Source organism: Quercus lobata, chromosome 12 (genome assembly GCF_001633185.2).
Source record: "Quercus lobata isolate SW786 chromosome 12, ValleyOak3.0 Primary Assembly, whole genome shotgun sequence".
Lineage (NCBI taxonomy): Eukaryota > Viridiplantae > Streptophyta > Magnoliopsida > Fagales > Fagaceae > Quercus > Quercus lobata.
The window spans coordinates 7395635-7409757 of NC_044915.1; the positions used below are offsets into that span (position 1 = coordinate 7395635).

At 33.6% G+C, this 14123-nt stretch overlaps 1 protein-coding gene across 1 annotated transcript; it reads right to left on the reverse strand.

The window, feature by feature from the left end:
• Positions 1-2263: 2263 nt before the first annotated feature.
• Positions 2264-7199, reverse strand: LOC115970167. Its single transcript, XM_031089829.1, has 8 exons — positions 6914-7199; positions 6692-6823; positions 4949-5358; positions 4615-4878; positions 4220-4535; positions 4023-4133; positions 3876-3924; positions 2264-2505 (listed from the first exon to the last, which is right to left on the reverse strand). The coding sequence occupies exons 1-8, from the start codon at positions 7001-7003 to the stop codon at positions 2264-2266; spliced, it is 1614 nt and encodes a 537-aa protein (XP_030945689.1). The 5' UTR covers positions 7004-7199.
• Between the last annotated feature and the right edge of the window lie 6924 nt (positions 7200-14123).

The window sequence follows — 14123 nt, forward strand, 5'->3', positions numbered from 1 at the left end:
ATCGGCACAGGCATTTGCTTCTCTAAAGTAAGGCTTCAGCTTCCACCTGGGAATTTGGTTCATTAAGTTCTTGTAGTCATCAACCAAAGGGGGCATAAACAGCAATAGAGGCAATGTTGCTGTTCAGGAGGTCCACCACTGATTTAGCATCAAGTTCTATCTATGAGAGCTTTCAGTACTTATAAAATTTAATAAAAAATTATAATTATATTATATCCTAGAACACAAAGTGTCAAACTGAAGTATATTAACTAGAAAAAACCCATTCCTTCTCCAAAAAAAAAAAAAAACCCATTGATTAACTATCAAATTATTTTTAACCGTTGTGGAGCCAACTGTAAAAGAATTCAGAAGGTTTTTCGACTGGTCAAAGTCTATTTATTTTATTTTTATTAAAGTTTTAATGGTTTATTCTTTTTTTAAATAATAAAAAATGTCCAACGTTTTTTTTTAATTATATTAAAATTATTAGGCGTTTCTCAAAAAAAAAAAAAAAAAAAAAATTATTAGGCTACTAGCAAAATATTTATTTAGTAACAATAATTTAACACAACCTTCAACACCTCATTGCCGATTGAATATGGAGGACCTTCAACACCACATACTCGAGAGCTTAATTTGGACGATCTTGGGGAGATGCATGTGGTTTGGTTGTGTGGCTTCATTTACCGTATGTTTGGGTGTGACTTCATTTGTTGTGAGCTGGATTTCATTTTCTAATTATTTAGGGTCTATTTGGTACATGTGTTTAAATATATATTTTCAGTTTTTAAATAACAATACATATATTTCTATATACTTTTTCATCCATACGTATTTCCAAAAAATACAAACAACGTTATTAAAACAATATTACCAAACGGGCTCTTAATTTTATTCTAACTGGGTCCTGAGAAACCGAAGGAAAGCCAAAATTTTGTTACTTACCTTTGCAATTTGGGATTGCTATGTTTGGTTTGATTTTACATTTTATGTGGGCATTTCTTTGATTTTATGATTTTTTTTCCTCTTCTTGTGGCTGGTGCGCCATTGATGGAGCTTGAATTAGTGTTTTCTTATAGAATTTTAGATTCTATTTTTGTTTAAGGGTAAAATACAGTTAACATCCCTAAAGTTTGAGTTAATGACAATCAAGTCCATAACTTTTCAAACTAACAAACTTAGTCCCTAATCACTGTGAGAGAGATGAGAAAAATGAGTAATGTTTTAGGGTCCTAGTTGGGTTTAAAGATTAAGTTAGTCAATTTTGAAAAGTCTTGAACCTAGTTTGCATTAGCACAAACCTCAAGGGTTTTAATTGTATTTTAGACTTTGTTTAAAATAAAATTTAATAATTTATAGTATTAAAAAAAATTGGCAACAAATGTGAAATTTATGGACCAAAATGATGAAAATGAAACTTAGAGGACAAAAATGACAATTTACTAAACTTGAAGGGTGTAATTTATATTTTTACATAAAATGAATAATTGTGATACCCAAAATTTTGTATATTGAATTAGATTGGTGAAAGCTTAGGTTGAGTGACTCAGTCTGAGTCTCACATTAAATGATTATAAGGTCAAACTATGCTATATTAGATTATAAGAAACCCTACTTGTAACTTGACACTTCTTTTTAGAGTATAATGTAAATGTGGTTAACGTTTATGATAAGCCCAAATGCCTAAGATATTCTATTAGAAACATTTCTTACATTTAAGTCATGGTGACCGTGCCCAAAAATTCTGGCTCCACAAGCCACCAGGCCCACCAATTAAATGAATTTCGCTTATTTTAGTTTATTTGCTAATGTACAACTTTTTAAATCTAGCATGCCACAGACCAAGTAAAACCATTGATGAGGAATTGAGGATTGACCCACCTCTATCACATCTCTATAAAGGCCCATTAGTCAACGCATGAAGTCCATTCTCATCCCAAATAAAGAAGGGAGCCCAAGAACCCTACGTCGGCCCCAACTTCATAACAAACAGGAATGGCGTATAAATATCCACCCCAAATGAACGAGGGGTGGGTATATTACATAGGACAAAACTTATATATAGTACTTTAAGTATTGTTCATTAAGTTCATTTCTTAAAATTCTGTCATATGTCTATTTAACTAAAAAATACACTTTTATTTATGTGAAAAAATTTTATTTTTTTAATTAAGTAATTACATGGTAGAATTTTAATAGAAGAACCTAAAAAATAGCACTTAAATACTGTACCTAAGTCTTGTCCTACTAGATATTTATCACAAGCATTTTGTTGAATATGTCACAAGAAAAGTGTGGAAATAGGGTTTTTTTTTTTTTTGTTGAGTAGTGTGGAAATTGTTGGAAGTTCATTTATACACAGTCTTCTATATCCAAAAGAAAAACCCTTGCATAGCACGTCTATATGTATATACAAGTTCAAAAGTTGTTTCTGTACACAGTCCCTTAACAAGCCAGCAGAAAAATCAGCTCTTCCGTACCCTTGAAGAGTAACACATTGATCACTTGCAAATTTACTACTATCTGAAACAAAGGAAAAACTATTAGAAATACATTTCTAATTCATCTTTTACCAAAGCATAAAAGACTATAAATTATAAATTAAATCAATATTGACCGAACTGCAGGTGGTTGTACCAAAATAATACATAGTCAGACATGCCTTAATTACCAGAACTGGGCTATCTTTTGCTCATAAGGAAGTTCTGTCCCAGACTTCTAGCAACAAATTCATCCAGTTCATTCTTATATATGGTTTTCTAAGGAAAATTATAAAATATAGAACCTCCTTGAAGGTCTCCCAATCATTTGTAGTGCATTTACTACAGGTCAAGAATTAAAGAATGTTATAGAAGTATCCATGACTTGTTCTTCTTCTTGATAGGAAAAACATGCATACTTTCGCGTTGGTTAACAATTTATCAAAAACAGTTTCAAGAATGTGTTAGCAAATAGATCATATGCTATGAAATGGTTTTATTTGACTTTTTGTAGATTTTTACTTTTGCTGTCACATAAATTAGAAGCCATTATTATTATTACTACTACTATGCATGTCACTTAAAAAGTTAAAACTATTTCAAATAGAACTCATTATTTATATTAGAATATAAAGAAATAAAAAAACACTCATCATTAAACAAATTCATATTAAATTACGTTTTATCTTTTTGTAATTTATTGCATCTTTTCTTTATAAATATATAGTCTTTTTTCTTCTTTTTTTTGTTACACGCTAGTCAAAACCAATTAGAAATTTAGAACTCATTGTTTTTATTAGAAAACCATCACTAAAAATAAATTATGGTTAAATTACATTTGATTTTGCATATAATTTAAGTTGGTTTTTTTTATCAGAACTCAGTCTTTATAAGAATAAAACAACTCATTACTAAACAAATTCATTGTCACACCACCTGTGTCTTCTACAACGTAGTAATGTTTGCTTGTAATAGCTTAGCGTGGGTGGGCAGTTCTAGTCTATAGGGTATCAAGAGGGCGTCCTGAGAACTAAATTCAGAGGATTCAAACTCAAGACATTATCCTCATTCAAACCACATTGGAGTAAGTCTTCGTCACTGAAGTCTGGACCACTCACCTCATTAACAATATACCTTGCATCTTTTTAACAATTCTCTTGTTTGGCTTTTCTATTTATGGATATTCACACACACACAAATATATATATATATATATATATATCGATCAAAGTACATATTAGCGACTAGTATATTCTACAACTGCTAGTATAATGTAGTATTCCAGGGTTGATTGATATGTTGAGAAGTAGACTAAAAGTTAAGATTTGCATCCCCTGGTAACTGTATTCTGAAAAATAAATGAAAGAACTTGTAATGGTAATAATCAAAGGAATGGTACATTAAGAACCAAACCTCTCATATCCATTTGTGAGAAACAGCCCAATGATTTCACTTGAGAACCCTGCAAAAAGATCATAATACAAATGAGCCACATAGTTGACAAGCCAGAAGAAAAAAAAATCTAGTAAACTGAGTTTGATCATACGCATCATGAACAACCATAAGATGGCCATGGTCAAGAAGGATTTCATGTAAAATGGGCATGAACTGAGGCCAGTATCCATTAAGCTCTTCCTCGACTTCCTTTGCAGTCAATTTCTTACTCCCTGGCTATCTCACCAATGAAAACATTCTTAAAATAAAAAAAGTTTACTTCTTTTGCTGAATTTTGTTCGTAAAAGTTTTTATGAACTTACATCTCGATTAAAATTATTGTCCTTAAGGTGCACCACAACATTTCTGCAAAACCTCATATAAGATATGGCAGACTGCTTATATTGAAAATTTTTCCTCTGTTTGCTAGACAAATTTCGCAGGGTCTTATAACGATTAAGCACCATATGAAATGTCTTGACATTGTGCTTCCATTTACATTTACCAAGCTTTTTATTTAGCGCCAACACAAAGGACTTTTTCGACTTCCCAAAGTACAAGATTGTATGAGCAATCACCCTGTAGCTCAATCTTTGTAAAGGGGATAGAAAAATTGGATGATTTTCGATATTGAGCAACCTGAACCAGAATGACAAGTATAAGTGAGATATTTTAAAGTCAATGTGTGTGTGCCTGTGTGTAAAGTTTACTTGCATACCGGCTGGGCTTTTCTGTTGAAATGTAGGTAACAAACAACTCAAGTTCTGTTGGAATGACATGTTGCTTGGTTCCAAAGGATCTTCTAATAATGGTGGCCAAGTGCAAATAATCTGAATAATCATCTAGACTAGTCTTAGAAATATCATTTACCATTCCCGTAACCTTCGCCCGACCATTCACGATCACAATATTTGTCTCACTTAAATTGCCATGACATCTCTTTTTTACATGATGAAGATAACCAATGCCCCTTAAAACATCCCTATCACATAATCAAGAAACAAGTGACAATCTGAGTTTTAATGAAGACAAAGGAATTAAATATATATTACCTAAGAATTTGAAGAAATTCTGGATTCAGATTTTTGCCTTGTTGATCAGAGAGATAATTCTCTTGCAACCATTGTTTGAAATTTTGTTCGTAGTGCTCCATTACATAGCAAACTTGGTTGCAGTTTGGATTGAAACAAAAAATAGTCTTCAACACAAACTCATTAGAGCATGCAACTGCCAAATTGTACGATTCTCTACTTAGTGAATCAACTCGTGGTCCAACATTATAGATGACATGGCCTATGGTCTCTACATTGACTTGGTACACCCCGTCATAGATTTTTTTTATCAAATCATGTTTCAGTTTTTGAACCAAGAAACCACTAGTTCCTTCGCTTGTGGTATGACAATGACAAGAAGCACGGTGTCTCCTTGGCCCCAATAATCCACTGATGCCTAAATTCTCAACCTGTGGTGTGAATTATGAATTATGGGGTAAGTAACTAAACAATTAGAGTAGCTACTATACCTGTATATATAAAGTAATGATGGACTAGAATTGTAATATGCACTAATGGATGAATAAAGAGCTGAATGTTATTAACTTGGAATTAAGGCCTAAATTTCCACTTTTTTTGATACCATAATCAATTATTATTTGTTACAAAAAAATTTATGCTGTTATGAATCATGAGTTAATTAAATAATTTAATTATTATTCTAATAAAATCAAATTATATATACAAAAAATAAAGTTCTCATTTGTGAACTAAATGCCTAGCCCTCCCAGTGGAGAAAATACACCCTATTTCGGGTGTATGTTTATCCTCTCTCATGGTTTGTGAGAGGGAGGAAGCATACACCCGAAATATGATATACTTTCTCCATTACATAGCAAACTTGGTTACAGTTCTGATTGAAGCAACAAATATTCTTCAAAACAAACTCATTAGAGCATGCAACTGCCAAATTGTACGATTCTCTACTTAATGCATCACCTCTGGGTGCAACAATATATATGACATGGCCTATGTTCTCTACATTGACTTGATACACCCCATCATTGATTCTTTTTACCAAATCACGTTTCCGCTTTGGAGGAACCAATAATCCTTTGATGCCAGAATTCTGAATTGTGAATTAAGGGGTAAGTAGCTAAACAGTTAAAAAAGAGCTACTATACCTTTATACTGTAATGATGGATTAGAATTGTAATATGCATTAATGGATTGATGAAGAAAGTGTCAAATGTTATAAACTTGAAATTAAGGCTTAAACTACTACCTGCTCTAATCCTTGATCAATTACAGTTTGTTCCAAAACTTTAAGCAGCTAAGAATGGTGAATTTAATCATTTAACCATTATTCTAACAAAATTGAAAATATATATATTATTGGATTATGTAGTATCCACATAGGAGGGTTCTCATTAGTGAACTAAGCCTAGCTCTCCCAGTTGATATGGATTCAAAGAAATTCAAATCACCTATATTAAAACCAACAATTAAGCAATCAAGTAAAAATCATAGTTGATACTATAAATTATTTGAATTGGTTAAATCCCCTTTGGGAAATCAAGAAGAAGCATGTCATCACAACATAAAATTATTCAATTTACATCATTAACTCGTTACAATTTACTACCGTGTAAGGGGAACAGTCACCAACAGAAACATTGGGTGTGAAAAAGAATCAAAAGATGAATGGCCAATCAAGAATTAGATAACATAATGCAAGTGAAATCTGATTATGTATTACCTATCATACTGCTCAAATAATCTGAAAAAGATTAGTGTACTCACAAATCTATGACATAATTCACTGCTTAAATCACAAAAAACATCCATCCGTGACTGGAGAACATCCTTCAGAAGCACACTTGCAAGAGCAACCGCACACCAACATAGAATCTTATGGAGTATCTCATTTAGAACCTACACAGTTCATCATTACATAAGCATTACAAAAAATGCAAGCACAGCCATTCACATGTACACACTCACAGAGAAAGATAAAGACAGTACATCAATATCAGAGTAAACATAAACGAAAGTGCAGATCAGTGTCACAGACACCAGAACATTTACTGCCCCTGCCTCCTTGTCACCCCGCATTCTCTCTCAGCTTCTTTTCTTCTAATGTCAAGTCCGAGAAAAGCCTCTCAGCTTCAAGAAAAAACTCTGCAAGCTTAAACCAAATGGTCAAGAGAAGTAGTTTCCTCTCATTTGCTGTGCGTCTAAGGAAAGGAGTCCAACTCTGAGCTTGGTTCTCAGTGTCAGTGTGGGAGGTGCTGTTAGCTTTGTACCTCATTTTGTTTATTAAAGCAGAATATTTTCTCCTCTCACATACTCAAATATTCAATGAAGTCCATTGGGCATTGAATCCTTTGAGCCACCGCTTGGGTCCACACTCACCCACCTTACATGAGAACATGAGCATGAAATATATTCATTAAAAGACGACTAGTGGGCCAACATCATCATCTTCGTTGTCACTTAATTGACTCACCACCATGTACGATTGTACTGTATAATAAAATAATTGTAGCACCCAATAATATGCTATGATTTTAGAGCTAAAAAGAATTAAGGAAAAGGAAAAGCCCTCGGATTCCCTATTTTTAGGTCATGAAATAACAATAATACAAATCTAATAAATTTTTAAAAACTTTTTTCTTAACATTTTAGATGAATTGGTATAATATTACTTTCAAGGGGGACCATTACTGACATTATTTTTATTCAACACGAATCACAATCTTATCTTAAATTGTGAAAATTGATGGGTGTCATTATCATTTACGTTATTATTTATGGGTCTGGTTAAAAAAACTAGTAGGACAATTGTTAATAAACTATTTTGAAAAAATTTTGATACAATTTTTATGAGAAACATAAAAGAATGTCAAAATATTTTTTTTTTTCCTATAAAAATTTTCTAAAATATATCTTAAATCAATACTTTTAAGGCATCTATTAACTTATCTCATTATTTATTGATAGAATAATAGCATCATTCTCATTTATGTTATTATTTTATGGGGTTTAATGGTTTAATGGTTTCACATCTAATAATGGTTACACTCTTTCACATCATTTCTATACTCTTTTATATCATGCGTAAAATATGGATATCTATTGTAAAATTGTGAACATTGTTTGAAACAATTTACATCCGAGAATGTGAAACCGCTGTTGTCAATTCCATTTTTGTTTCGCTCAGAATTGCCGAAAAATTCCATTTTGATTAGTTAGCCGATATGAATTACCCTCTATTCCATTTCGGCCTAAATTGCAATCCATTCCGCTAAATTTAGGCCAATATGACAAATTGTCATTTGTTTGGGCTTTAAGCCCATCTTCTTCTTCTTTTTTTACTTGGGCCTTATCCTTTGTCTAGGCCTAAGGCCTAACTTGTTCTTCGTTTTGGCCTTATGTCCACCTTTATTTTGTCTAGGGCCCTTAGGCCCACCTTTTCCTTTGTTTGGGCCTTATACCCATCTTGTTGATCATTTTGGCTTTGGGCCCATCATTGCCATTTGATTGAGCTTTAGGCCCATCTTGTCCTCTGTATTGGCCTTTGAGGTCATCTTGTCCTTTGTATGGGCCTTAGACCTATCCTCATTTTGCCTCAAGGACTTAGGCCCCTTTTTTCTTCTTCAGGGCATTACCTCTATCTCGTTCTTTGTATAAGTCTTTGACTCATTTTAATTTGGTCATGTCATGTCTAAGGGCACTTGACCCACTTTGTCATTTCCTTTAAGCCAAGGTTTTGGGACCATTTCATCCTTTGTTTGGGCCTTGGGCCCATTTCATCCTCTATTTTTAGGCCTAATCAAGCCCATAGTCATTTTTCGTGGACTTTAGGTCCATTCTTTCTAAAAACATCACATGCTTCTCTCTTTTAGGCCCTTGCACTTGCACCTATAATTATCATTTCTCCTTCATTAGGGCTTTAGGCCTATTGGCATACCTACTTGTTGTATTTTCAAGCTTTATTGTTTTGGACCTTATCATTCTTGGGCACTGTCTTCGCATTATCTTCTTATTCTAGGGGCATGGTTAAATGGGAGTCAAATGTGAATTTATTGTCAATAATCTTCATTAAATGATTCTCAAACGGATCAATCTCTCTTGTAGGCAGGGATGAACCCAAGGGGGCCCGGGTCCCCCCTAGCCCAAATAAAAATAAAGAAAAAAATTATTGGTTATATTATGTATATATATATATATATATATATATATATATTTGGAGTTGGGCCTTCCCTTTTTCAAAACCTTAGGCCCCCTCCCTTCCTATTAGCCCAGTCCAGCTAACAACTATCTAACTCAAAAATTTAACAAAAACAAAACTTTAAAAAAAAATTAAAAATCCTAATCAACCTAGTATTAGAGTACTAGCATCAGGTGTTTTAAATGCTAAATATTTAGTATTTAGAACACTAAATACCAAAAACATTACTATACTAGATATTTCAAATGCTATATTAAAGTAACAAAAGTAAGTTTTGGTTTGTGAAAATAATTTTTTTGAAACAGCCAATGCTCTTAAGAAACAATATTATTTTGTGTTTTTTTTTTTTTTTTTTGGTTGGTAGATGACTACATCTTAATGTATTAAGAAACAATGATTTTGTGTATTTATCTTAGCTAATAGTTTGTTAATACTATATGGATGTTTATTTGAATTTTTTTTCTTATACTTCGGCCCTCCCTAGCTTGAAATCCTAGGTTCGTCCCTGCTTGTAGATGGTAACACATAAAAGGATCTCTCAAGACATACTTGGTCTTAAACCTTAGAAAAAATACCTTGAAAATTCGTACCCTTATCAATTGACCAAATGGTCTCCAATGATCAATAGTTCTTAAACAAATAGAAGACATGATAGCAAGGATGACTACACCCATCTTTGAGAGACTACATAGTCTTGAGAATACCCCTTCCAAGCAATTACAAGCAAAGCAACAAGTCCAAGAAGGATATTTTTTCATTGATGAAGAGAATGAATCATATCATATTATCATGCAAGAAGAGAAATTATGGTCAACAAAGAGTAAAGAAAGAAGGAATAATCGAGGGATACCTATAAAATAGTTGCAAATATTTAAAAAGAGTAATGCCTCCTTCTTTATTTCTTGCATATGGGATTTAGCTAGATGGTTTTAAATGCATGATTAAGAGTATTCACATCAGCCTTCTCAAATATTTATCCAAACTAACCCCAAAAACACTATTTTTTTAGTTTAATTATCTATTTGTTTCATGCATATACATCAGCCTCAGTATTATATATCACAATTTTAATTAAATATTTTTTTAATTCACAATTTTAATCCCATAACTGATATCGTGGAAGCCTGAAGAAAGCACACACTACTCTATTTGATGAAGCAGAAACTAAACTGTTAGTTTCTGGTAGTGAACTTTGAATTCACGAGGGGTTTCCCTAAATCCACAAAGAGATAAAGTGGAATTCACCAAAGGAAAAATTTGACAAAAGTCTGTAATTTTATTGATAATAATCTGATTTGCCTCTGACAGCTACAAAACATATAAATACTGAGAAAAATGTCTAAAACTCTAATTCACACTAATTACGCGATTAGGTGATAAAATATCAAAATATACCAAAACTGGAAAAATTGAGTTAAATGCATAATCATAAACTATTGACTTTAAGGGTCGTCCCAAAATAGACAGGACCTTATTCTGACTTTTAAACTAAAAATTATTTAAAAAAAAAAAAAAACAAATATTACTATAAATAGCAAAAACACTATTTTCAGGACCTTAATGAAGGAATTTACCTAAATTTAGGCAATGCTCATGTTATGAATCTGGATCAGAATGCCGTTTCCCTTCAACCTGCCCAAATTCATGCAATTCCGACATTGTCGCCCCGATGGCCTCTACTAGCACCCCTTTTGATCTTGTGTTGTGACTTCCGGCGCCTCTGCTGCTTCAGGAAGGCATGTGCTTTCTATTCTACCTCAACAACCACTCGATACAACCACATCACTTTTAGCACAATAGATGGTGGGGTTCATGTATTTTAGCCACTTGAATCTAAAGGAAAATGGGGTTGCGAAAATGGATCCCCAAATCGCATTCCTACCATATCTCCACTAGTTGCCTTTGGTTTGGATCAACCCCAGAGTTAATGGACCACAGAAAAAATAAATAAATAAAGACTAAAAATAAAAATAAGCCTAGCTTGCATGTTGCTGGCCTTAGTTTATCAGACTATTTCTGCTTCTTTAGTTTAATTCTCATATTAGCTATCAACTTTATATTTAGAGGCTCAAAAACAACAGCCACTATCAGAAACTACCACAAGCACCACACAAATAAATAAATAATTAACAAAAACCCAGCAACCACCCCACCCACAGCATAAATCAAAACAAAAATCAACACAAATCTCACACCCACCGCCCAAATCAATGAAAATATCAACACAAAATAAATTTTAGACACCCAAATCCGCCACCACCGACCAGGAACGACTACCAAATCCGAGCTTTGCAGTTCACGCTAGCTTCGACTACACACACAGACATAGAGAGAGAGAGAGAAAGAGAGAGAGAGAGAGAGAGAGAGAGAGAGAGAGAGTCAAGTAAGAACTGAGAAGAGAGAGTTTTGAGAATTTAAAAAAAATAAGGACTAGTGAGAAGACTATCTCACTACAAGTGGCAATCAACAGTGATCATTAAAAAAATTTGGTTAGTTTATTGAGTCTAATGTGAATGCTCTAAGGTAATTAAAGTCAACAATCTCATGATTTTAGGCTCTTGTATGCTATGTTTAATTGCATTGATTGTCTCCTTAAGTGCATTTTTATTTGCTATGAAATTTGGATCTTTCCCAGTTATAGCTTTTTAATCTGCGTTGATTGTCCCATAAATAGTGAAAATCAACCTTTTCATTTAGTTTTTTGTTTATTTACTAATGTACAACTTTTTAAAGTATTACTTTTTCTAAGTACAACTATTTAATCAACTTTTAACCAAATACAATTAGAAGGAAAAGGCCAAATAAATTTGTATCAAATGCTATCTCAAAGTATAAAGGTTGTCTAACTCTATACAATTCAATTTAACTTGCAGCATGACCACCAAGGGTAGTGGTTCAATGGTCACTAAGCTTACACCCACGTGGTTTGGTGGGGATTAGGTTATAGATTTGACTCACGCAATGGGAATCGTATATGGATTATTTGTATGAAACACTGACTTAATACTCATTGATGCCCTAGTGGGGCTGGGGTAGCTATGACTCACTATACCCAATGGGCTGAATGCTACTCTCTATTCACACTCAAGTAGGGAATTCACCTTTGATCGCCCATTCCTATCCTTTTTCAAGTTTTTTATTTTAAAAAAAAAAAAAAAATCTACAGCAAGCAAAAGTGATACAAACCAATAAAGCTATTCAGGGGGGATTGACCAACTCCATCACATCTCCACAAAGCCCCTTAGGGGAGGCCTGCAAGCCCATCCTAGTCCCAAATAAAGAAGGGAGCCCATGAACCCTTAGCCGAGCCCAACTTCATAAAGAACATGAATGGCTTGTTGGATGACATTCGAGTTTCATCATGAAAGGGCAGCAATGAACCGACTAAGAAGTTGTCATAACAAGATATCTAGCAACAATAACCCTTCCAACCAAAACCATGATTAGGGGTGTGCATGGGTCGGGTTGGGTCGGGTTGAGGAGATTTTTTAACCCAACCCACCATGGTGGGTCAAAAATATTTCAACCCAACCCGTCATATAAGTTCAACCCAACCCAACCCAACCCACATGGGTCGGGTTGAACCCATGGGTTTGACAAATTTTTATGATTATTATTATTAAATTGAGTAGAAAAAAAATATATATACTAATGTATTAAAAAATCCTAAAGATTAGTATTAATGTAATTCCTTAAAGGCAAACAACACTAATGACTAAACAATAATAGTAATTTATTAGGATTTGTGTGAACTAATTGGCTTTTATATAGGATAGGAAGAACTGGCTATTTAAAAAAATTTATTAATTATATAATATTATATATATATATATATATATTAAATTAGTATTAATAGGAGGAACTGAGGAAATACTGCTCTACAGTTGTTTTTTTTTTTTAAATTATTAAATATAATATATATATATATAAGTGCCCTACAATTGATTTAAAAAAATTATTAAATATAAAATATATTTTAAATATATATTAAATACGGGTGGGTCGGGTTGGGTTTGACGGGTTTGTAATTTTATGACCCAAACCCAACCCGACCCGCCATAAAAAATTTTTTGTAACCCAACCCAACCCACCAAGCCTTAAAAACCGACCCAACCCGGTGGGTCGGGTTGGGTTGGGTCGGGTTTGGTGGGTCGGTGGGTTTTCTGCACACCCCTAACCATGATCATATCAAGAAGGAAGGTTGACTCCTGCATAAAAAGGTATCTTGAGTATTTGTCGATAACACTCTGCTCAGTCTTCGAACAACGTTCCTAAGAAGCTAGCTATCACCTCCACATTAATTATAGCCACCTATTGATAACCTCTGTCCTAAATTCTGAATGATTACTCTATTTGTTAGGAGAAGTAGGATTAAACCCTAACCAATATTCTCAACTTGACAATGGAGAGGAAGATTGGACTAGAGTCATCATTTTGTCCCCCATTTATGAGGAGATAGGTTTCAAATAAGAGTAAGTCTAGCACCACACTAATTTCCACAATTTTGCCACAACTTTGCCACTCGTGATTGATGGAATCATGGATTCACATAGACCCATCATTTTATTTCCACCACTAACAACTTATCACATGGCAAAGTGGTGAAAATTAATGTGATGCTAGACTTACAACTTGTCACGTGGCAAAGTGGTGAAAATTAATGTGATGCTAGACTTACTCTTTCAAATACCCACCCCCCACATGAACGAGGGGTTCATTTCAAACAAAAAATGGAGAAAAAAGGAAGAAGAGTCCAGCGTAGAGAAAAATTGAGTGAAGTAGAGTGATTTCCCCTCCGGATGTTGGAGTAAGCCTCTTACAACCAGCATCCACTTTGGTTCACCAAGTCTAGAGCATTGCGAGTGCCTTGCTCTGTATTAGCCTAGGGCGGTGGAAAATCTCGGCGTTCCTTCTTGTAATTGTTCCATTATGCCAATTCTTGGACCTTGTAAATAGTTTCTAGCAATAAAGAAATTTAACTGTATTGTGACAGGTCCCACC